This window comes from Scatophagus argus, chromosome 14 (genome assembly GCF_020382885.2).
Source record: "Scatophagus argus isolate fScaArg1 chromosome 14, fScaArg1.pri, whole genome shotgun sequence".
Classification (NCBI taxonomy): Eukaryota; Metazoa; Chordata; class Actinopteri; family Scatophagidae; genus Scatophagus; species Scatophagus argus.
Window position 1 is genome coordinate 23,074,818 of NC_058506.1, and position 25,012 is coordinate 23,099,829.

Here is a 25,012-nt window from a genome sequence, read left to right on the forward strand (position 1 = left end):
AAATGTGGTTATCATTTGATTTAAACACAAGTCTCTACGTCTGTGATAAAACCCGAGGATAAAACACAGCACGTATCATAATGTGCATCTATCGCTGTTCTGTAACTTTGTGTAACACATGCATTGGCCTCTTCGTGAGCCAAGATGGACGAGATTTTTTAAAGAGAGTGGAAGTTTGAACATCTATCAACTCCACCTGCTGCGGAAGATCATGTGTCATGATCGAGCAAACCAATCGTGGCTGAGCGCGAGTAAACCAACGTCATGGTTTCAGACTGTTTGGTCAGAATCTGCCAACCATTTCCTGTTAGTCGGAACTGCACTCCCCTGACCTGTGCCACAGATCTGCGCTGGGATCTGCCGTCTGTCGTCCAATCAAGATTAAGAACAGATAGAGCAGTAACCAGTCATGCTCTTCCTCTGTTCTGACAGACGTGTCCGGTTCACATCCGAGCCAGCAGCACTCTGGGTTGTGTGCTTCTGGTCCGGCTTCATCTGGAGGCTCGGGCTGGATTCCCCAATCTTGACTGGCACTGCAGCCGGGTGGAGGTCCGAAGGCTGGCAGAGACACCTGAGGACCCAGAAGTACAGGTGTTCTTGTGCGACAGATGGCTGCAAACAGCAAACGGCGACGTAGAGCTGCGGAGTGGAAAGTGTAAGTTCAAGAAAGTAGAAGATCGTTCTGAGGAACACCTGACAAGTCGCTCTGTTCACTCACTGTCAGAGATTCAGCAAAACCCTCAAATAAAAACTGGGTCATGACACGTGAACCAAAGACATAAAGCATTTCTGTGCAAAATTCAACCTGGAATCATTCTGAAAGGCCTCAGGTGTTAAAGCTGTCTTCTGATAACTGAACGTGACTTGTAGCGGTTTACTGTATTTAGAGTTCCAGCTTGAACAGATCATCTCCAGTGTTTGGGGTTTTAGTTTGTAGCTTCTTCTGAATGTTTTATTTTCTCATTGACCTGAGAAGTTACCCTGGTTATCTTTACTTATTCCTCCTCAGTGTGTTTGCTGAAGGATGAGACAGAAGAGAAGCTGAAGCAGCATCGCCTCACACAGCTGCAACATCAGCAGAAGCTCATCAGGTGAATCGGAAACAGACACAAAATAAAGTTTAAAAAGATATTGCCGCTGGTGCTGCAGGGCTCCAAACTTTTGATTCCACACTGAGAAAAGAATCTTTAGTCTGAATCATGAGCCTTTCCATTCATGAGACTTACACACATGTAAAACCTGTAAAAAATCAAGCTGACGTGGAGTCTGATCTGGGGACATCTGGACTGAACTGTAGAGCTCTGAGCTGTTGGTGGAGACCTCAGAGAGGATCATCACATTGTCCTTTGAGATCAGGTTTGTGTCCTCTGAGATCAGATCTGAGTTTGGAGGTATATAGCGGAACTTCAGACAGTCAAACCTTGACAACGTGAGCCACAGGAGGTGGGCTTCATCCACCTGTTTTTATGAACATTTGCAATTCGTACATTTTTGTAAGTTGAACCTGTGAGACCTTCAGGTGGAGACAAACAGGTTGTCAGCTACCTGCTTCCAGCTGGTGTTTGGAGCCAAGACACAGGTCCTCCTTTTCACCAGCATGTTAACAGCACTGAAAACAAACTCACGTTTCTAGATGTCTGTTCTCTCATTGTGTCATTACTGCAGATGGCGTAAGTTTGTCGACGGCGCTCCACACTGCGTTGACCTGGAGAGGCCGTCTGAACTCGGACCGAACCTCAGCTACACGCACAAGAGGTGAGGTCCCACTCTGAGTGTACATTCAGACTCAAGTCTGGACATACATGATGAAGTGCTGAGCAGGTGTGTTGTGTCCTCAGTCCAGCCACCAACTTGCACTACCTGAGAGGCTTTACTGACCGAATGGAGGCCTGGACGAGTTTCACAGAGCTGGAGAAGGTTTTCATCCACAGCGGACACCAGAACAGCAACGCGAGTAAGAAACAAGTCAATCAAAAACTGTGTGCACTGCGAAGACTGGAGATGAACAACTCAGAGTCAGAAATTCTGATCTGATTCTGATTCTTAAAAAAAAGCACAGAGTTAAGAAGGATGTTGGATTTGAATTGGATCTGTGTTTTACTGAAAATATACCAGGTTGATATAATTTATCTAATAAAACATTATACACTAATTGCTATATAATAATTATATTATGTACACTCATATTATATATCTTTTAATATAACGGGTTCACCTCGTGTCGCTGGAGTGTTTGTTGCTAAATGGTCGTGATGGCGTTCTGGGACTCTTACAGTCTGTGGTTCATAAATGGTTTCCAGGCAGTTACCAGACAACATTCCATGTTTTATAGCTAGTTGCTATGTTGTTCCTGGTGTTTGCTGGTGTGTTGCTAGCTGGTTAGTGTTGAATTGGTAAATCTGCTTCTTAAACGTGCAGAAATGAGAGGAAAAAGAGAGACTAGAGGTAACTTTGTGAATGAACTGGAGTTTCTGCTGTCTCAGTCAGAGGCTGAGCTCAATAACAACACACATACACACACTAGCTTACTGCTACATTAGTTGTTTGGGGCAAATAAACACAAACAGCTGCATTAATGATTCAGCCCTTCACTTCCTGTGTGAGTCCTGGACATCACAGTCTGCTGCTGTTCACCTGTAGTCTCATCATGCAGCTGAAGCAGCTTGTTTAAAACAGAAGAAAGAGTTCGTAGTAAGTTTAGCTTACTAGTATCATGTTTGTTTTCCCTGACTCTGTGGCTCATGTTTCTCTTCAGCAGGTCCTCTGCTGCTGATGAATCATTCAGTAACAGTGAACAGACAGGTGACAGGTAAACATACAAGTAAACATTTTGATCACTTCAGATCATTTTGAGTTCGCTCTGTGTGTGGCAGCCATCAGATTTTGGGACGTTTGCAGACCTCAGACCTCCAAATCAGGAAGAAAAGTCAAACTTATCAGACTTCATGAGACTCACATGATTCCCACTCAGTGAATCTTAGAGATCCTACCTGTACAGGACTCAGCTCCTGTCAGTTCTTCAGTTGCCATGGTTACACAGCGAGCTGCACTAACTTCCTTGGGTACTTCCGCACCCGTCCCACAGTTCTGGTCCAACATACACGCAAGGAAACATCAGAAACAGCTTTGAAGGATTGGTGAAGTTTAAGAAAAACTTGCCTTTCTTCTTTCTTCCATCTCTCTCAGAGTTCGTTCAGGCCCACTGGATGGAGGACTGGTATTTTGGCTACCAGAGTCTGAATGGCTGTAACCCTCTGCTGGTGCGTCAGACCCGCCTCCTCCCTTCAAAGCTGTCTGTAACCTCCGAAATGCTCCACCCCTTCCTGCCTGAAGGCTCCTCCCTTGAGCAGGAGCTACAGGTGTGCATGCTCTTCTTTGACTTCCAGCTTTTCTCAAGTGCCAGCTGTGCACTTTCTTATCTTGTTATAGCTGCTCTGTCCTGATGTCCTCTCATGTGGCAGAAAGGGACAGTTTACCTGTTGGACTATGAAGTGCTGGATGGCGTCCCAGCCAACGTGATCAACGGGAAGCAGACGTATCTGTCAGCTCCGCTGTGCCTCCTCCACCTGAACCAGCAGGGACAGCTGCTCCCCATTGCCATCCAGGTGAGCTCCAGGTGATTTGGTACAGGTGACGCTGCTGGCCAAAAGGCAAGCTGTGATTTTCACTTTGTTTATCGATTTCCTTACTTTGCAAAACTCACTAAAGAGCTCAGGTGTTTTCCTTCAGTAAAACAAGTAGCTGAAGTACTGTAGTAGTACCAAAATGCTACACTACAAGGAAAAGTCTTGCATTGAAAATGTTACCCACAGAAGTACAACTTAAAGTACACTTAAAGTAAAAGTACTACTAATGCTGGAAAATGACTCTGTGGGTGTTTTATTGTACCTTACTGTTTGGTGTACTGTATTTTATGTACAAAACATATGATGAACATATAAAATATGGTCCACTGTTACCGTGTTTCATAGGTTCATCATATGTTTTGTACATTTGTACATTGTTTTGCAAAATAAAAAGTAGCTAAAGCTGTCAGAGATATCACAAATAAATAAAGCTGAATAAAAGCTGAATAAAACGGAAATACTTTAGGGAAGTACATATACCTTAAAATTGTACTTCCACCTCTGTAAATCAATCAATCAACCAACCAGTCACTTCATCAGTCAGTCAGTCAGTCATGCTCTTCCTCAGCTGCAGCAGACACCTGGTCCTCAGAGCCCGGTCTTCCTGCCCTCCGACGATGGCTGTGATTGGCTGCTGGCAAAGATTTGGGTTCGCAGCGCAGACTTCCAGTGTCACCAGTTGGCTTCCCACTACCTGAGGACTCACATGCTGGGAGAGCTCTGCTGCGTGGCCACACTGCGACAGCTGCCGGAGCTGCACCCGCTGCACCAGGTACACCACCTCACAGGTTTAAAACAGCTGGATGAGTCAAGCTTCACGTAAAGTTCAGTGAGCAAAGTTTAGGTTTCAGTTTGGCTGCCTTCTGGCAAGCAACATCCATTCATGTGTGTTACAAACTATAGTGTTTAAGGGTCCCGTCTTTATTAAAGGAGCCATAACAGATGCTTTTATAGTAACTTCATACATACAAAGATGGCCAACACATCTCCATAAGAACGACCTAAAATGACAAAAAACATTTTTGTGGAACTTTACTTGATGTGTACTATATAGAGTTTATAGTTTGGCTCATGTCCATTCTGCAAGAGCTGTACTGCAGCCAGCCACCAGGGGGCGATCAGACGTTTAGAGGAGCTTTCATGTTGGCCATCTTTGTGCTGAGTCAAAGGTGTGAGCCGACAGTGAGGGGAACTGCGTGTTTCCTGTGACTCTTTGTGTCTTGTTTGTGTCTGATGAAGTCCAACATCAGATGTCCCAACAGCAAACCATGTTGTCTTTGTCTTTGTGGACAGCTGCTGATGCCGCACGTCTGGACCTCATTGCAGATCAACGTGCAGGCACGAGGCTCGCTGCTGGCCGGCGGTGGCGTCTTTGATAAGGTAAGGCTGTAGCAGGAGAATTACAGGTGCGGATGCTAGGGCGGTGGTCTCATCTGTCTCCGGTCCTGTCCCTTCAGGCCACCGCTGCTGGTCTGGACGCGTTACCTGTTCTTCTGTCCCGGGCGTCACTCAGGGTTTCTTATCGGTCTCTGTGTGTCCCTGATGACCTGAAAGACCGCGCTGTGGACCAACTGCCACAAAGCTACTATGCACAGGACGCACTGAGAGTGTGGGACGCACTGCACAGGTACGGAGACAGACGGGTGAACAGACAAATAAACTCTTTGATCACTTCAGATCATTTTGAGATCGCTCTGTTTGTGGGACGTCTGCAGTCCTCAGACCCCCAAACCAGGAAGAAAAGTCAAACTTGTCAGACTTCATGAGACTCGCAATTCCCACTCAGTGAATCTTGTAAAAACAAGATGCTACCTGTACACCTGCTCATCAGGCAGAGAACGCTGTCCTGTTCTTTTCCTGTGTGTGTGTGTGTGTGTGTGTGTGTGTGCGTGCGTGTGGCAGGTTTGTGGTCAGATGGGTGGATCTGTATTACAGTGGAGACGATGACGTGCAGCTGGACTCTGAGCTTCAACACTGGATCACCGACATCAACACACACGGATTCACACACGACTCAGGTGTGTATGTGTATGTGCGCAGTCCTTTCGTGTTGCCATAGACACAGGAGGAGACTTGACCAAGGCTGTCATGTCCTTCAGGTTTCCCCCAGTGTTTCCAGTCCAAAGCTTCACTGTCCCAGTTTGTCACCATGATCATCTTCTCCTGTTCGGCTCTGCATGCAGCCGTTAACTTCTCCCAGGTGAGGACATCTCACATCACTCGCATCTCAATTCTGTTCTGTCATCTTTGTCCACGACTTTGTCCACAAGCACCAACTGTACTTATTTAATAGCCTGTGTCAGTGACTTCCTGTGAGTCTTCTGTCTGTCTCAATTGTTTCTTTTTGTGTTCTCCAGTTGGACTTTAGCCTTTGGATGCCAAACTGTCCACCCTCCATGTTGCGTCCTCCTCCGCATGTCAAAGGCATGGTGACGGAGGATGACATCATGTCTTTCCTGCCGGACGTGAGCTCCACCTGTCGCGTCCTGACGGTGCTCTCTCTGCTGTCGCAACCCGTCGCCAACTTTGTGAGGCTCCACCCCCCACAGCCGAGCAGGACAAACACACAGCGGCTTCACATGAAAACACACCTCAGCCTCACATTCCTGTTTCTGGTCTCTGCTGACATGTTAACTGTCCTCAGACCAGGTTCAGCAGTTGGGCCTCACAGATGCTTGGTTATCCTCCAGCACACATTTAAATGCATTAACACACTCACAGCGTTCACATGCCTTAGCAGGTACACCACTGGTCCAGGGTACTGTGTGTACTCTGTGTATTTGTAGTGCCTGTGTATTTGTCCTTCCTGGACTCACCTCTGCAAGTAGTCCTCGATCAGGAGTGGGGTGGGAGAGGGGCAGCGGGCAGCTTTGGTCCAGTTTCCCGTCAAACTGAACCAGTATGTGACCCAGTTCAGCTCACATGAATCTGATGTTATGTGAACTCTGTGTCTCCCCCTGCAGGTCCCTCTGTGTCACTACAAAGAGGCCGTGTTCAGAGATGGCGCCCCTCGCAGGCTGGTGGAAAAGGTACAGGCTGAACTCAGGGCCATTTCTGATGACATCACGGAGCGAAACAGCCAGTTGGAGCTGCCGTATCCTTACCTCAATCCTGGACTCATCGAGAACAGCGTGTCCATCTAAATGTCACGTCTTCGTCACGATTATTAACAATTTCTGATCGATCAGCTGCATGTTGCTGTTCAAACACTTTAGACACAAAAGAATTTACGTCTTTGATTATATCGTTGGTGCAAAGCTTCTGATTGCTTTGGCTTGTTTCTATCACATGGCGTCTGCTTTGACTTAACTGCAGATCTCGAAAGAAAAACACAAACTGTTGTGGAAAAAGAACTGCAGTGACTGTACTTTAATGTGATTCATTGTGAGAGAAAACAAACATGTGACACGTCTGTAACGTGTGTCTGCTGCAGGACTCACACATCGATCAGCAACACCTTCTGCTCTTTATGGTCGCAGCACTTTAAACTTTTATTATTGAACTGAAATGCATGCAGTACACGTGTTGTGTTACATTCTGAAGTCACGCCTGTTCGACATGACAACACCGATAATACAGCAGCGAAAACAACACTCACTGAATTCAAACCGTCTTTAAGTTAGCTGCTAACGGCTAACTGTCAGCTGTTGGCAGCTCAGGTTGGTGTTGTGAGGTTTCAGTCAACTGGTGTGTGTGTGTTTCCATCTCACACTCTCCTTCTGTTTTGTCCTCACTTGTTCATTTTACAAATGAGAAGCATTTTCCTCTTACGATGCGTCTCCTCACTGCGTCCTCGTCCTTTCTTCCCTCCTCACTCCCTCGTCTCCTAGCTGGCGGGGTCCACCACCAGCACTTTGCACTCCCTCTTGGCGATCTTGTCCAGCGACAGCAGTGATTTGTCCTGCGGCGGCAGGTAAAGAGGCCGACCAACCGGAGAGCCAACAGGAGGAGTGATGGCCCGGCGCTCCATGGCACTGCCCGTCCTGACACACACAAAAATCTGATTGGCTCACAGCTGATGAGGAACATCAAGCATCACATAAAAGCTCCAAACCTGTTCTGTCTGACCTCAGATCAGATCTGACTATGACTCCTGCAGGAGTTGGTTGCCCTGGGACCTGTTTCTCTCTCATTCTCTTCTTCTTTCTTCACGTGTAAAGTGTCTTGGAATAACTCTGTTATGAATTGGCGCTTTAAATAAAACTGAATTGAATTGAATTGAATTAAACTGAATTAGCAAAACCCTACACTCTACTACACACAGTAATTTGCAGTATGTCACACACATTTTCAAGCTTTAGGCACAGTTAAGCATTGTGATGTCACTTCCTTTCACTACAAAGCTCTGGCTTTCAAAATGACCACACCCATGAACAAATTGGAATAAGCCATCCACCTGGTGCGCAAACACACATGTGCTTAATTGGAAACACACCAATCGGATGGGTATAAGCAGTATAAAAAGGCAGCAGGTGAGTTCACCTGTCTTTACTTACAGTTTTTCTCAACTATTCACACACAGATACTTGCACTTGAAACACAATGACCACAACATGTAGCTCATGCACCAACCCCCTGAACCAATTCTGCTAAACTATATGGACAATTCCTGCTTTACACTCAAATTGCAGTTCTAAAACATACTTTTTTCAAAACACTACACACAATTCTCTGCATTTGGCACAACTGTTGTGAAGAAAATCTCTTGTTCTCACAAGGAACACACATCTAAAGTTAATTGTCCTACTATGCACACTGACTCATCACATGGGCAAACATCTGTCACACAGCTTTACAATTAGCAATCAGAGCTTTAGCAAAGTGCAACAGGGGAGCTCTTCTGCTTTGGAGCAACGGATGCCAACATTGGAAACAGAGCCAGAGCCAGAGGAGTGAGAGTAAGAGGAGGACAAGGAAGGCCAAGGACCGTAATCTCTGATGAGATCAAGCCACTTTGGTTGATCATGTGGTCTAACAATGATGGAGGCTGGGCAAAGAGTACAGCCAAATGTGAGCCGGTTCATTGTAGCATCCATCATTCGGACTTTCAGAAATGAGAATAGGTAAGAAATCTCACTAGAAAATTGCAGTACTGCATATCAATACAGTTCTCATTGAGTACAGAAGTACAGTACAGCATGTGGACTGTTCTGTACGACTGTAAAAATAAAGTATTTTTCAGGTATTTGGGAAATCTATTCCTACTTTGTGTTCTTACACAGTATTTACAGTTTTTTACCATTCGTATTGCAGAACAGAAAGATTAACAGCACAAGGTGGTGGGGAACGTCTTCTGTCTCCTGAACAGGAAACTGAGATCATAAACATGGTCCTAGAAAATAACGCCATAACATTACGGCAAATACAAACAAAAATAAAAGAAAACAATGAGATATTTCAAAATATTGATAGGGTAAGGTTGGACCGTGTCTTGCACAGAAATAATCTGAGGATGAAGCAGGTCTACAGGGTGACATTTGAGCGCAATTCAGAAAGAGTCAAAGAATTGCGATATAACTATGTGCAAGTAAGTCTTATATAATCCAACAATTGATGCATGCTGTCAACACTGTATGAATTATACATATTTCAGTATTGTAATCATAATGATTGTGCTTCTGATATTGTCATGTGTGTTTCAGAGAGTCCTTGAGCTAGAGATGATGAGAGAGAGATTCATTGATGAGGTTGGATTCAACCTCACAAAAAGACGAAGGAGGGGAAGGAATATCATCGGCCAGCGTGGAGGGAACATCACAATGTGTGCAGCGATGACCCACCACGGCGTCATCCAGCACCATGCTACCCTCGGCCCCTACAGCACTGCCCATCTGATCACATTCCTGGACACCCTACACAACACACTCATTCCACCAGACCAGACAGATGGCCCAGAGCAGCTCAGGTACGTCGTCATTTGGGACAATGAAAGTTTCCACCGGGCTGCTCTGGTTCGTAACTGGTTCACTGCCCACCCACGCTTTTTAATTGTTTATCTCCCTCCATATTCTCCATTCCTCAATCCTACTGAGGAATTTTTTCTGCCTGGAGATGGAAAGTGTATGACAGAAATACATAAACGCGTATCCCTCTTCTCCAAGCTATGGAAGACGCATGTGGAGATATAGAAGCTGATGCTTTCATGGCTGGATTCGCAATGCTAGGCTATATTCCCCCGCTGCTGGGCCAGAGAAAACATTGCTTGTGATGTGGATGAGGTGCTGTGGCCAGACCAAAACAGAAGACAGGAAGCAGCAGTTTTTTGTTTTTTTTTTACTGTAACTGTGTACAGTAAATTCTTCTGCTGATTTGTATGTAGTCCACTGTATGTGCAACTTTGTGTTGGTTGGGATGTACACTGTGTTCATTGTTTTTGTGGGAAAAATAAAATATATTTGTTACCGTGTATTTGTGTGTTCAGAGTATAACAACAATATTCTGAAACATTTTACAACACACTTATGTATGTACTGTGTGTAGTAAGTCTAACACTAAACAAAAAAAAGGCCCAAGTCATTATGATGAAGGGAGAAGAAGCGTTTTCCATTCATCATAGTGTCTTACATTAAGCACATCAGTGTTCAACTGGTCCTCATACATGTCTGTTCATATGATGGTTTGTGTGTGTCATTTGAAAACAAAATACCATTTTGAGAGGAAATAACACTGTTTTGAATGTAAAGTGTCATTTTGCAGGAGAATTTAGGGGTTTTGCCCATTGAGTGTGTGTTCTGAGTTCTGAGAACATGAGGCATGCTTTCAGAAAATGTGTGTAAACAGTTGAGAAAAACTGTAACAAAATGGAAGGTGCTAGGAGAAGAAGAGTAAGAATGAGAGGGGCAGTCCAAAGAGGAGAAGAAAGAGGCAGAGGAAGAGGAAGAGGAAGACATAGGGAGAGACTTGAAAATGAGAGAGCACATGAACAAAGTAGAAGAGGACCAACTTTAACGAAGGAAATTCGCTCAACGCTCATTGGCCATTTAATAAACTATGGACTCACACTGAGGGAGGCTGGACTAAGAGTTCAGCCAATCGCAGCAGATACACGGTAGCTTCAGTAATTTGAACATTTTGTCTAGAAAACAGGTAAAAAAACCTTTTATCTGCCTTCAGTACAACGCGGAAAACTGTGAATTACTGTATATTGACTTTGATAAAGCTGACTTTGACTTTATCACCACTTTGGGTATCCATCCCTGTGACGTTTCACTGCAGGCTACATGTATCTGTTACTGTATCACCATAGGACTGAGGGTCCATGTTTACTCAGGAGCAGCAGACAGCCATTGTGAACATGGTTTTGGCAAACAATTCCATCAGACTGAGGGTAATCCAAGCCAATATTGTCAGTGATGACATTATTTTCAATAACATTAATTGGGTCTCTCTATCGACATTAACTCGAATCCTTAAAAAACATCAGGTACAAATGAAGCAAATCTATCGCGTGCCATTTGACAGAGACTCACAGAGGGTAAAACAAGTGGCTGAGTACGTGGAGGTATGTATTGTTCACTTTACTATGGTGTAGAATTGTACACATAATTGTTTTCAAATGAAAATTTGCTGTACAATAGACCTATATTGAACAACTTACTATTGTCTATTACGTACTGTGTTTCAAATGGATGGAGACAAAATCCAACACAAATTTATATATGTAGATGAGGCTGGATTTAACTTCACAAAAAGCAGAAGAAGTAGAGGAAGAAGCACAAAACTAAACACGAGGCAAAGTGCAGAGAAGCTCAGCAGAGACACTGAGGTGTGTGTGTGTGTGTGTGCGTGTGAGAGACCTCATGATGTGGGAACGAGACGGCTGCTGATGGGAGAAGGACTGGGATCGACCCAGACTGGCCTGGTGTCGGTCCAGCAGGTCTCGAACCGCCGGGCTGGACGGGCTGTTCTTACCTGGCAGGTGAGGAGAACACACGTCACTGATGTCACTGATCAGCTGACACCAACGCTGTTGTTGAAAAGTTCTTACGTGACAGCGGCCGGGCGTCAGGCGGAGGGTTGGACACGGATGCCGTGAACTGCAGCTTCAGCTTCATGTGCTGACTGAGCTGCAGAGTCGTCAGAGAGGAAACAGGAAACGTCAGCTCTACAGGAAGTGGATCAGTTTAGTTCTGGTTCTGATTCTTTTTTCAAATGACACATACTGCAGTGTGCGTGTGTGTGTGTCTGTGTGTGTGTGTGTGGATGGGGGTACCTCGTACAGTCCTGGTTTGAGGATCTGGAAGGCCACGCTGAATGACAGAGTGCTTCCTTTACGGCAGTGACCGAGATTACTGACAGGAGTGTGACAGACCACAGCAGCCAGAGCTGTGTCCTCACCCTGACCACGAGCTGGACACACACACACACACACACACACACACACACACACACACACACACACTGCAGCCTTTAGTTTTTATTCTGACTAAAAATGGGTTTGAAAAAAAGTGAAATCTTCCACATTAACCCTCTGAAGTCATGTATAATTGTCAGTTGTTGACTATTTTTGATTCTAATTTTATATTTCAATTTTTTTTATCTTGCCATTTTGGAATCATTTTTCATCAGCACAACCTCACAAGTGTGATTTACTGTTGTTTTTTTCATTTTGACATACTGTATTGACACACTGGACCTAAAATCACACAAAACTCTAAAATCCCACTGGGGAAAATGCGCTGAAATGCGCTGAATGAAGTGCGCTCAATGCGCTGGTGTTTACTGCGTCTTCTTGCATAAAATGCGCGCCCCAAACGCGCACCAAACGTGATGGCAATGGTCATGAAAAAAACAGTGCGTATATTTTTTTATCATAACTCGGGTTTTACTTGACATATTAACAAAATTTAAAAACTGGTATATAGTTTGAAGTGCCCACTTTCGACACAAAAAAAACTGGGATTCAGCGAGGCTGCGTCTTGCAGCTACGTTGTCTTAAAGTGGTCTTGTGATAAGGACGCGCCGGCGCGTCTGTCGACTCCTGAGGGTTAAATCAACACTGCTGGCGTGAGCTGCACACACACACACACACACACACACACACACTCACACACACGCACACACTCACCCTCTGGAGTCCAGACGAGTCGAACGGCCAGGAAGTCCTGCAGGTTGTTGAGCAGAACGTATTTGACCTTGAAGTGTTCTTTCACCCTCACAGTGCTCGGACAGCTGGCCGTCATGACGAACCGCGGCCGGTCCAGACGGACGCTGGGCAACCTGCAAGGGTGGGGGACAGTCAGGACAGTCGAGACAGTCGGGACATGTCCCAGCCAACACTGAGCTGTCCCAAGTCATATTTTATCAAACAGTATGTGTGTTTTAGCTCCATGCTGTTTAGATCTTTGTGGCAGCTGATCAGGTGTGTGAAGAAAGGCTTTGCTCAGATGGTTCAACTTCACCTGTAGTGTGTGTAGATACAGTTGGTGAAAGGCATCTTGGGAGTGGACCACTGCAGCACAGCAACCAGGGGAACCTCCAGCCCCTGAAAAGAAAACAAGAACACACTGTGGTGATACATTATGACCACAAGGTGGCATTCATATCCACCAAAGTTTCAGTGTCAAACTGTGTTTAAAGCAGCATCACACACTGAAATCCCCAACGTGAGATGACCCAAAGTTTGTCTTCAGTGTCAGTTGCTGCAAACTGCAATAAAACATTTTGATTGGTGGGACAGCAGTCTAGATTATCCTGCTGCCTCAGCTTTCTCTTCTTTGTAGTGTGTCAAAGTTCTGCTTTGTGGGTTCACTTAGTCAACCTGACACAGTCTAAAGCACCTTAGGAGAACCACACAAACATGCACCTCGCTGGAGTCATCTTGCGGCATGTCATTGAGGTGCAGCTGGAACAGGAAGTCATGTTCCTCCAAAGCACTGAGCATGCTGGGAAGGCATCCGGCCAGACTGTCCACCCTGCAGAAAGACGCCATGCCGACCTCACCCGACTGGTGGCTGCAGAACCGCACAAGAACCAGAAGAGAACCGGACAGAACCATCAGACTGAGTTCAAAGGCTGACTCACAAAATGACCTGATGCTGTCTGTTTATCTGCACTACCTACTTTATTCTCTATCGTCTATATTTACTGTTTTTGTCTATTTATTCTGTTTCTCTATAATTACTGTACTGTCTATATTTACTGATGTCTAAGTTATTGTGGTCTTAGGTTTTATGCATAACTGTTATTACTTGTTACCTGTTAGGGAGTAGAGCAAAGGCATTTTGACTTTTCTGTATGTCCTGACAATAAAGAATCCTTGAATCCTTGATGTGAATGTAGTCAGCGATGACATCACAATAACATGATGTCATAGTATGCATGACAACCTGCTGTCAGACATGACAGAAGTGAGCACACGTGTTTGTGTACCCACCACACGTTGTCCACCAGCAGCACGGAGCCGTCAGGCATCATAGGAAGGTAGGAAGCGTTGAGGTTTGGTAGAATGCGTATTTCCCGAATACTTAGCTCCTCCTGAGAAGACTCGTTGAACACTGACAGGGGGAGACAGGAGCAGAAAGACATCCTGGTTCATGTTCTCATTGAGACACTACTGGATCAAAATACACGTCAGAGTTTCAGAATTTCACTGTGTTAAGAGCACAACACTTCTGAGCAGTAACGTGATTCAGAGGACTACCTTTGAGGACGGCGAGGTGTCTCCCGGAGACGGTCATCTGCTTGCAGCGGACGGTGGGAGGCGGCAGGACAGTCAGGGTGGTGCTCACTGTGGACCAGACGAACCCAGTGGTTGTCAAAATACATTCTGTCACATGTTTACAGTGCCCCTTGTGTCCACAGACAGTACTACACACTGAGGCACGCCTGGTCAACTGATAACATGAATATCTTTTATTCTCTGGCTTTGTGAGGACTTGAGAATGAGGACAGTAGATCTGATCCTAAAGTCTTCAGAGGGGTCTTAACTCTTCACAGTTAGGATTCGGGTTACGAGCTGTTAAATAGATTGTTTCAGGTGCTCACAGATATAAAAGTAAGTGTGTGCGCTGTACCCTGAGCCTTGAAGGTGTTCAGGTCGTGTCTGAAGGTGTGTGTTGGTTCTCGTTGCTGCAGGACGCTCAGGTAGCCGAGCTCCTGCACCTCTGCTTTCTCTGCCTCCCTCTTCCACACCGTGACCATCACCTGAGCACACAAACACTTGAAACATCAACCAGCCATGTGTCTCCACAATGTTGGAACTGCACAAAACTATATTTGAGTTTTAAACACAGAATCCTGGATCAGTTTGCAAACAGCTTAAAGCTCACACTTTATGGTCAAATGGACCAGAATGTGAGGGAAAAACTTTTCCAAATATCCTGAGTGTGACATGGTCCCAAATCACAAAAATCAAACAGACAGACAGACAGAAAGAGGTTCCTCTTGACCTTGACTTTTAGGGTGCTGACGGGGAGTTTGTCCAGAGAGACGGTGAGGGGAAAGATCACTTCGTCCGTCAGAACCACCGGCTCGTCCAGAGGCGACTGGAGTGGAGGCACAGATCAGAAAACACCATGAAGTAAGAACGGTCACTGAGCAGGCACCACGTGTTAATCCTGAGGGGATCACGAACAGCAGTGTACCTGAACAGGTGCCCTGCGGAACTCCCTCGCCGCCGTCCCAGATGAATTGTGGATGAGCAGGGGCTTGCAGTCCCTGAAGCTGCGACAGCGAGGGTCCACCCTGCTGCCAAGTGCTGCAATGGCTGCCTCCGCTGCAGCGATGTAATCCTCCTCGCCATCCTCGTTGGCCTCATCCCCGCTGTTCTGGTAGTCGTGGTGATGATGGTGGTGGTTGCTTCTATGGCGGCAACTGTCACCTGGACTCACGCTGGCCACCGCGCACAGAGAGCCAGCCAGCTCCCTCCACGCCCGACTACTGGCCGACTCCGTCCCAAAGCCTGCTGCGGTGCTGTCGCTGCTCCCTGCAGGAGAATGATTGCACACATAAAAATTCACGCATGTGAGAGTTATTATCTGGGGTTTTAAGTCAGTTTGGTCCGGTATGACCCGGTGATTATGTCTAGAGTCTGGTGAATAAAAACATGAGCTCTATTATTCTCCTCCATGTTAAACAAATGTTTGTCCTGGTTTGATTCCCCCTTTAATAAAACCACCGTCAGGTTCAGGTGTGTCCCCGGACCGGCAGCTCTCCTCACAGAAGCAGACAGTCTGGATGAATCTTACAGACGCTGCAGTCTCCCTCCGCTCCTCCCTCCTTGTGTCCTCCCGGTGTCCTCCCCCCGGCCTTACCGGGGCCGTGCTCGGATGGCGTCGCCCCTCCGTCCCTGCAGCGCAGCACCAAGAGGAAGCGGACCGTCTCGCCCACGTAGAGGTGACTCCGGCGGGGCAGGCTGCGGTAGCGGGCCGGGTCCGACAGGTCCGTGATGGGCACCGCCGGAAAATACATGAAATACTCGCACTGCGACTCCATCATCTGCACCATGGCGACAACCGGAGGAGGCTGAGCGAGCAGGACCACAGTCAACCCACAAAGACAATAAAATCCACACTTCCTGTTCTCACTGTCAAAATAAAAGCACGCCCATTGTTCGCTTTACACAGATATGGAAAAAAGGGACGATTGCGCCCCGTAGTGGCCATGATGCAGACATGACACGAGGCAATTTATTCCCATCTTTGTTGACAAAACCACACCGTGAAAGGTAGGGGGACATGTTTATATTTGGGACGGAGAGACGGAGGAATAGAAGACAAACTGAACGGGACGGGAGGGGCTGGATTTTCTTCTGTTAAATCTTTAACGATTCAAGGCGTTGTTTTATTGTAGGCTCCATTTTTACATTCTTAAACTTCACAATTCACAAAATTCTGACTGTTTTCCTTTTAATTAACTGCATTTACTCCCTTTTACTTTCAAAACTTAAGTGCAGTATATATCAGATAATTTAACACTTTTGCTGAGGTAATTTTCTGATGGGTGACTTTCACTTCTGTCTCTTTTCCTTCAGGGAGGCATTCAGGTGACGGATGAGGCCTCAGGCCTGTCTGTAACCAACATTTAGCAGCTCTTTGAACACATCATTTCAACTGATTTCACCAGCCACACTAAGTTAATGAAGACTAAGTTTTTTAATGGTAAAGATGTCAAATTTTGCAAATAACCAGGACAGGCTACTTCTTTGACTCCAGCGGAGAAAGGTCCTGGACTCCCATCAAAAACTGCACAAATCTGTGAGTTTCAGACTTTGAAGAAACTTCATAAACTTTGTGAAACTCTGGCTACAATAAAGCCTTAATTATTTGGACTTTTGTGTAAATCCAGCAAACATTAAAAGTGTGTGACTTCACGGCCAGCAGTGTTCACTTTATACCGTGGCATTTCAAACTACGTCATAAATACATTCATACACTCTGTGGCCACTTTATTAGGTCCGTCCATCCATTTTCTATGCCGCTTATCCATCAGGGTCGAGGAGGGGCTGGAGCCTATCCCAGCTGACTACGGGCGAGAGGCGGGTTCACCCTGGACTGGTCACCAGTCAATCACAGGACTCACACCTCAGGGCAATGTAGAGCAGGCCATTAACCTGCACTGGAGGCATTAACCACAATAAATGGGATTGTCGGAGGAAGTCGGAGTACCCAGAGAACCTCGGATTCAAACCTGGAACCCTCTTACTATGAGGCGACAGTGCTGCACCACCGTGGTGCCACTTTATTAGATACACCTGTAAAATCTAATGTGTTGTAGAACGACTTGTTCTATCTATAACAATGTTCAGATTTCATTTATGTTCGTTTGACCCCTCACTGCATCGGTTCTGTTGTTCTGCCCATTTAGAAACACACTTTTTGAAGTCTGTTATCATTTCTTCCATGAGTTCTGTGACGATTTTTCTGAATTCTGTGTTTCATTGCTGAAGTACGCTTTGGGATCAGGAAAACATGCAGATTTAATGAGTACTGATGAATATTACAATACAAAACATTTCATTCTCCTGTAAAATGAAGTGCTTCACATTTTACAGTTAAAATACATTATAATGATAACATTTTATTATCAGAAATCTAAATTTCACAGTTGTATGCAGTGTGTCTGCCTTGTTAATGATCATCTGAGAGTTAGAGAGTCAGTTCACCCAAATTGGAAAAGAACAAAGAAAAAACATAAAAATCTTTCTTCACTTGCCCTGTGAACATCACATCTGCTCAGTGTTCAGATACCGCAGGTCACACACTCTGATTCCATTCTGAATGAATTAACACATCTTGTTATGGAGTTCATCTATGGCGAGTAATGAGTGATGAGTAAGCTGACTTTAGCCTTGATCGTCTGAGACTGAAGGTGAGCGTCTCCACTGGCAGCACAGATGGTACCTGAGGACGGGTCTGATGGTCCGGTCTCTGAGACCGTAGATGACAGAACTCAGACATCTGGGCAAGATGATTATACAAACATAAATAACAATCTGGATGCGCACAATAATGAACCTGTCCAGGACCTTTGAGACCGCGATGAGCATCGGGTTGTGTATGGTGGAGGAGAGACTGAGGCCCAGCTGCACCACATGCAGCAGCAGTGTGTTACGAGCCTTCTGGGCTGAAGCTTTGTCTGTGGAGGCTGACCTGGCTGCTACCATCACGCCGATATAGGAGGACGTGACTGCCACACCAGCTGACACAAACAGGAAGCAGGTGTAGGCTTTGTCATAAAAATCAGATACTGTCCCAAGAAACATGACAAGTGTATTACAAAAATCTTTCATCTGCAGGCTCTCCAGCTCTGAAAATGGAAAGTCTAACAGTAACACAACTCGAATGAGGATATTGAGTGAACTGAAAGCCCAGACCAGGAGGACAGCCAGCCCCGTGTTTCTGATGGTGACGATGGTGGCGTGCCTCAGTGGGTAGCACACAGCCACATACCTCTCCAGAGACATCAACACCAGCGTGAGAGGGGAGATTTCACTTGTGAGATTGGCCAGCATGACTAGAAGTCCACAGACAGGATATGTCAGTCTAATTCTGCAAGCAGCCAGTATGTACATTAACTGACTCAGTGCCATCTGCGTAGTATCTGCAAAAAGGAGGTTAAACAGGAGGACGTAACGAGACGTCTCACGAAACACCGGTTTACTCCTCAGGGTGAATAACATGGTCAGATTAATGAAGAGGAAGACGCAGCAGGGGGCTGTGGTCAGAGTGGAGAACATCACTCTCTCCAGTAAGCCTCGTCCAACAGTCGTGTTGGTCAGAGACTTAGTTGCATTTGACATCTCAGAGAAGCACTGAAGACACGCATTAAGTTTATCTTAATCTTGTCTTCTGTCTGGCCTGGCTGTATTCTTTTGCTTGATCTTTCACAAAACGTTGTGAATCCTTTTTAAAAGGAGCTGCACAAAATAAAATTGTTATAATAAAAATATTAAGCTCTTGATGTCATCAGGCATCAAAAACAAAAGAAATCTTGTCCAGTTTGTCCTTCTATAACAGTTAAGATATTTCATCCTAAGAGGAGAGAACGTTCACCTGCGAAGCCTTGAGTCCTCCACCTCCTTTGCAGCAGGTAGCAGTCTGGTTTGTGTCTGTGTGAGCAGATGTGGACTTTAGCTTCTGCTGGCTCTCACATGTCGTTCATGAGTTCCGTTCTCACATCACTTCACGTGATACAATCACATGTCAACACCATTAACACTTTATTAATGGCTGATGTAATCTCTCCACAACCACCTCCTCAGCAGCCTTGTCACCGTATCCATGATGCCATGAAGAATGTAACCATGAAGAATGTACTGTCACTAATCTTTGTTCTCTTAAAATTTGTGAGTGTTTTTCTTTGGCATGGTTTTAAAACCATGAAGCCCTGAAAATGCTATGCATGATTTAAGCATTTACTGTGATCACATCCAGTCGGCCCTCAGGGTCTCTGTACATCATGAAAACTATTACCACTTAGCATCCATTCATATTAACTGTATCTGTAACTGTGTCTTGGACTGTCTAATAATGGCTAAAGTACTAACAAAGACCAAACCAGGTTCCTGCAAGATCCTGCCCTGGAGCCATTTTCTGGGCAGCCTTCCACCAACATTGTGGCTCTCAGCTGCCTTGTTCTACCTCCTCACTTTCGGCCCAGTGCCCCAGAGCCTCTGTTGCCCAGCTTGTCAGCCTATGCGTTGGCCATTACTACAGAGTTTCCACAAGCTCTGTCTATCCCCACTTCTTGGCTCAGCTGTCCCTGGTCCCTGGTTGACAGCCTGTTCAACACCTGTTTAGGGTTCCCAGTTAGCATTCCAAGCAAGACATCCCAGAATGTCAGTCAGCTGACATTGTCTTTGTCAACACCCTGTTGGACCTCCATCTCTGCTCAGCAACGCAGCAGTTTCCAGCTCCTGTGCTGCACGAATCCACTGAGCTTGAGTTGCAGCAGCAGCCAGTGCCTGTGTTGCAGCTACCTCCTGTTCCTGCTAAGTTGCAGTAGTCACCCATTTACCTGACCCATCAGCTCACCTGCTAGTATCCCAGCCACTGTCACTGGCCTCCTTCTCAGATCTCCAGCTGCTGGTCTCTGGTCCCACAGCTGTCAACCTCTGGTCCTGGTCTTCAGCCATATCCCATGACTTCCAGAAGGCTTTCACCTGTTCTTTGGTCTTGCCTCCTGGCCTGTTCTGCCCACCTGTCTTCACTTGAGGCCATCTGCCGAGGTCTCCTGCTCTGCTTCAGTCCAAACCACAGGCTGAGGTCTTCTGCTCGGCCTCAGGCCAGCTCCGCAGGCTGACTGATTGAAGGCTCCCAATTCACCCCTCTTCAGCCGCCCTCCTTCAGACCAGCTCTTTAACATGGAACATCATGGTGGTGCAGTGGTTAGTACTGTCACCTCACAATAAGTGGGTTCTGAGTTCGAGTCTGGGTCTGAGCCCTTCTGTGTGTGGAGTTTGCATGTTTGTCTTTTGCTGCATGGGTTTTCTCCAGGTACTTCGGCTTCCTCTCACAGTCCCAAAAACATGCACATTAGGTTAGCTGGCTACTCTCCTTTTTCCCTGGGTGTGCGTGTGTGTGTGAGTGTGTGTGTGTGTGTGTCTCAGCCCTGCGGTTGACGGGTGACCAGTCCAATGTGAACCCGCCTTTTGCTCGTACTCAGCCCCCTGCGACCCTGACAGATAAGCAGCATAGAAAACGAATGAATGTGTTGATTTCTTTGCAATCTGCCATGTTTTGGCTTAGCAGTTCTCAGCTCAGAAATGAAGTCCTTTAACATGTTGCCCCTTCAGTGTCCAGCGTCAGATAGTGAAGAGGAGGCAGAGGCTCTGCCGATATCACTGTTTTATTTCTCTTTACAGATAATGCAGTTACATAAGGATCATTTTAAAAAGGAATATGAACGGAACTTCAAAACCAACATTTCATGTAGTTTCTCCTGTAATCACAGATCTGAAGAATGTACTGTACTCTATAGTCTTTTTAATGGTCCACATGGTTTCCTTTTAAACCTGTAGGACATTTTTTCTGTTGTTTGCATTTACTATGTCTGAAAAAAATTTAAACCTGATTTTCTGTAGATTTTTAGTGCTGTTCACCTGAAAACAGTATCACTGTCAGTTTGTATATGTTGCAAACGCACTGTGGAGTGAGAGCTCATTTCACTAACAAATACATTCATACACTCAGTGGCCACTTTATGAGGTATTTCAGTAAAATACAGTTCAGTACTTTTCAACAGTTCAGCCATAAATTCAGTTTATAATAATGTTGAGATTAGACTCTGTCAGAGAGATGTTGATTTGACTACGTGTTATTATAAAATATGGAGTGCAGAAGACCACAACACTTAATTTTACTGTGTTTTACTGCAGCTGATCACATATAACATCAGCACATCAAACTTGACTTATTGACATTTTCTCAGTTTGAATCAAAGTTTAGAATTGTTAAGAATTTATGTCTATTAACTGAAGACAGATTTTAGCCTTGATTGGGACATCTGAGACTGAAGGTGAGCGTCTCCACTGACAGCACAGATGGTACCTGAGGACGGGTCTGATGGTCCGGTCTCTGAGACCGTAGATGACAGAACTCAGACATCTGGGCAAGATGATTATACAAACATAAATAACAATCTGGATGCGCACAATAATGAACCTGTCCAGGACCTTTGAGACCGCGATGAGCATCGGGTTGTGTATGGTGGAGGAGAGACTGAGGCCCAGCTGCACCACATGCAGCAGCAGTGTGTTACGAGCCTTCTGGGCTGAAGCTTTGTCTGTGGAGGCTGACCTGGCTGCTACCATCACGCCGATATAGGAGGACGTGACTGCCACACCAGCCGACACAAACAGGAAGCCGGTGTAGGCTTTGTCATAAAAATCAGATACTGTCCCAAGAAACATGCCAAGTGTATTACAAAAATCTTTCATCTGCAGGCTCTCCAGCTCTGAAAATGGAAAGTCTAACAGTAACACAACTCGAATGAGGATATTGAGTGAACTGAAAGCCCAGACCAGGAGGACAGCCAGCCCCGTGTTTCTGATGGTGACGATGGTGGCGTGCCTCAGTGGGTAGCACACAGCCACATACCTCTCCAGAGACATCAACACCAGCGTGAGAGGGGAGATTTCACTTGTGAGCTCGCCAAGCATGGTGAGAACACCACAGACAGGATATGTCAGTCTAATTCTGCAAGCAGCCAGTATGTACATTAACTGACTCAGGGCCATCTGCGTAGTATCTGCAAAAAGGAGGTTAAACAGGAGGACGTAACGAGACGTCTCACAAAACACCGGTTTACTCCTCAGGGTGAATAACATGGTCAGATTAATGAAGAGGAAGACGCAGCAGGGGGCTGTGGTCAGAGTGGAGAACATCACTCTCTCCAGTAAGCCCTGATACTGCAGCTCAGCAGAGACGTTGGTCAGAGACTGGTTTACATCAAGCATTTTCGACAAACTTTTAAATAAAGCTGAAAGTTAACCTGTTGGTGAAAAATCAGTAACAAAACACATTTTCTGTAGTTTATGTTCATAACCGTGACAACATTTCATCTTTGAGGCACCTTCTTCTGTGAAGACAGTTAGCAGAGGCCTGTTTCTGTGTGGACTGAGCTGCTCTGCAGGGTCTGCACGTGTTTCCTGCTTTTTTATTTACACCTACTTCCTGTGACATCTTCCCATGTCAGCTCTATCAACGAATGAATAGAGATGCAAATGTCAAGGGATTCCTGGATGTGTTAACCATCAGTAGTCGGTTAGTTGTTAAAAAAAGCAAAGTGCACTTGTTTAGAATGTTTATTATCAGCATAATAAAATACCCCCAGGAATCAGCCAATAATCCTGCAGCGCCTCGTCCGGAAGAGGAATTGGAGAACCCTCACTAAAAGAAGCTCGTCAGGAAGAGGGTGATGAGCAGGCCTCTGTGCTCTTCTGGAACCATCTGGCCTTCTTTTACCGTTGGTCTGTGTTCCATCTACGGACTCTATAGATCTTCTGGGAGACCTCACCGCTTACGTAGGATTGGTTATAACAAACATAATGTTTGAGCACAAGTGTACTTAGTACTAGAACAAGTATTGCCAAAAGTCAAGGATTAACTATGTTGCTGTATCATCAAATCTGTGGCTGAATGTCCTGGACACTTGGATGAAGAGAGGAGCAGAGCTGCCAACTGATTACAAAATGGTGGTAAACTGAGGCAGCACTCTTCAACTCCCACCGCATATTTTGCAACTCCACAAGTTCCATCAACATGTGTATTTTTAAGCAGAATGGCACATTTCCGATTAATGTGTGTTATATTATTGGATTATAAATTTTAGGACTGAATGAATTAAAACAAAACATATTGAGATTATTTTGACAGGTATTAGTGTGAATATAGCTGGGCCGAGGCTACACTTTCTTGACACTTTCACAGGTTACAGACAGGCGAGTGTCTTTACTGTGTCATTATGGTCACTTACTTGATTCTTGTCCCGGCTCATCAGTAGTGGGGTGAACCAGACTGATTCTTCACCTTCTACTTTGTTCATCACAAAGTAAAACAGTCATAATTACCATGGCTGACTGGCTCTCTAAGCTTGTTCACTTTGTGTGAAGTGGGTCACAGTGAGTCTTTCTGGTTTCCACCTAAATACCAAGGGCCAAAGAGAGAGAGGCTTAATCACGACTGCAAGGCTGCACTATGGCCCGTTAACACCACTAACCCCTCAGCTCCCGAACTGTCTGGATTGAACACACTCATAATTCCTGCTGCAGGTCTGTTCCCTTTTAAAGCTTCTTGAGAACATAAACCATCTATTGCTCTTCGAGGAAAGTGAACAAGGGTTTCCCTCAATCTTTGGCCCAAATACACTTTTGCCACTGTAGTAATATTAACAAGAAGAAAGAAAGAAGAAAGAAGAAGAAGAAGAAGAAGAAAAGAAGGATTCCCACTCCACCATGCACAACTGGCAAGACTGGCCCAGTTCAGAAAATGTATTTCAAAAACATCTCATGAAATTAATTCCAAAAACATTTCTTCTAGTTACATGAAACCACATGTTTTAGAACAGATAAACTCATCTGCTATCAAACTGAAATTAACCCTCCTGTTATGTTACGGGTCAATTTGACCCGTGTTAAAGTTCAAAGAAGATCAAGAAAAAATAGTTACAAGTATTTTTTTCAGTATGAAACTTCTTCTGCTTGCCTTAATTAGAGTAATCAACATATAACATGAAAATGGTTCATCTCACATATTTGCAACCACCCCCCGCCCCCCAAGTTTATATCACATAGATACTGTTCGGGTAAGTTTGACCCAGCAGTCAAACTGGGGGTAAAAGGGTGTCAGAAAAGTGAAACTGAAAGTGGTGAAACATTAAAAAAACATTGAACATGTATTTTTTAATGAAAAACGACTGAATTTTCCTATTTGACCCGTTATCTGTGAGGGTTAAGGAACCCCATTACACTAAATATCGACAGAATAGTTAGTAATGGAGTAATGGAGGATTTTTTTTTATTTTCAGACTTCTTTTGGATAATAAAATATGCACTGGGTCAAATTGACCTGGGAACATCATTGCTGTTCCTGACAAATGAACACAACAGGAGGACCACCTCCATTCACAGTATCACAGTAGAAACCAGGATCACAAAGCCCTTTGTCTCCACCAGCTGATCCCCCTTTACCAGATCAACATTGATCACCAGGCTTTTACTATCCTGTAGCTGCTGCATGTTTACCAATACCTCATTGTTTAGGGAGGATACGGCCCTGACGCACAGACCCCCATCTCACCACCTCACCCCCTCATCCAGGATTTCTATCTCGCTCATACTAACAGTCCTAGTGGTTTACCAGGAGATGGTGGGGCTGTTGCCTTTCCTTATTTCAGCATTAACTTTGGCAGATATTTTAGACTCATTTTTGGTCTTCGTCTTTGAC

General features: G+C 45.3%; 4 protein-coding genes across 6 annotated transcripts in view; 1 reads left to right on the top strand and 3 right to left on the bottom strand.

Annotated features, from left to right (window-relative positions):
• The window catches only part of zgc:152891 (uncharacterized protein LOC767741 homolog), an 8,622-nt gene extending 1,511 nt beyond the window's left edge, over positions 1-7,111 (top strand). For both annotated transcript variants that reach the window (XM_046411398.1, XM_046411397.1), the window contains 13 exons: positions 433-655; positions 1,010-1,091; positions 1,666-1,755; positions 1,839-1,954; positions 3,187-3,359; positions 3,462-3,605; positions 4,195-4,398; positions 4,920-5,006; positions 5,084-5,253; positions 5,529-5,644; positions 5,726-5,826; positions 5,984-6,154; positions 6,590-7,111. In XM_046411398.1, coding sequence (XP_046267354.1) covers positions 433-655; positions 1,010-1,091; positions 1,666-1,755; positions 1,839-1,954; positions 3,187-3,359; positions 3,462-3,605; positions 4,195-4,398; positions 4,920-5,006; positions 5,084-5,253; positions 5,529-5,644; positions 5,726-5,826; positions 5,984-6,154; positions 6,590-6,769 — 1,857 coding nt within the window. In that variant the 3' untranslated portion in view covers positions 6,770-7,111. The remainder of the gene's footprint in view (positions 1-432; positions 656-1,009; positions 1,092-1,665; positions 1,756-1,838; positions 1,955-3,186; positions 3,360-3,461; positions 3,606-4,194; positions 4,399-4,919; positions 5,007-5,083; positions 5,254-5,528; positions 5,645-5,725; positions 5,827-5,983; positions 6,155-6,589) is intronic.
• Positions 7,105-16,147, bottom strand: trappc14 (trafficking protein particle complex subunit 14). 2 transcript variants are annotated; one of them, XM_046411400.1, is made up of 13 exons: positions 15,815-16,147; positions 15,212-15,552; positions 15,017-15,112; positions 14,642-14,771; positions 14,269-14,355; positions 14,002-14,122; positions 13,432-13,579; positions 13,028-13,110; positions 12,694-12,845; positions 11,839-11,975; positions 11,614-11,692; positions 11,423-11,537; positions 7,105-7,609 (listed from the first exon to the last, which is right to left on the bottom strand). In XM_046411400.1, the coding sequence occupies exons 1-13, from the start codon at positions 16,071-16,073 to the stop codon at positions 7,453-7,455; spliced, it is 1,905 nt and encodes a 634-aa protein (XP_046267356.1). In that variant the 5' UTR covers positions 16,074-16,147; the 3' UTR covers positions 7,105-7,452. The 2 variants fall into 2 exon arrangements, with proteins under 2 accessions (XP_046267356.1, XP_046267357.1); XM_046411401.1 differs by having other exon boundaries at positions 15,881-16,142.
• A 1,763-nt stretch (positions 16,148-17,910) lies between these two features.
• LOC124071092 (odorant receptor 131-2-like) lies at positions 17,911-18,867 on the bottom strand. Its single transcript, XM_046411526.1, has one exon. The coding sequence runs from the start codon at positions 18,865-18,867 to the stop codon at positions 17,911-17,913; it is 957 nt and encodes a 318-aa protein (XP_046267482.1).
• Positions 18,868-21,519: 2,652 nt separating this feature from the next.
• Positions 21,520-23,276, bottom strand: LOC124071093 (odorant receptor 131-2-like). The gene has a single exon (XM_046411527.1). The coding sequence runs from the start codon at positions 22,522-22,524 to the stop codon at positions 21,520-21,522; it is 1,005 nt and encodes a 334-aa protein (XP_046267483.1). The 5' UTR covers positions 22,525-23,276.
• Between the last annotated feature and the right edge of the window lie 1,736 nt (positions 23,277-25,012).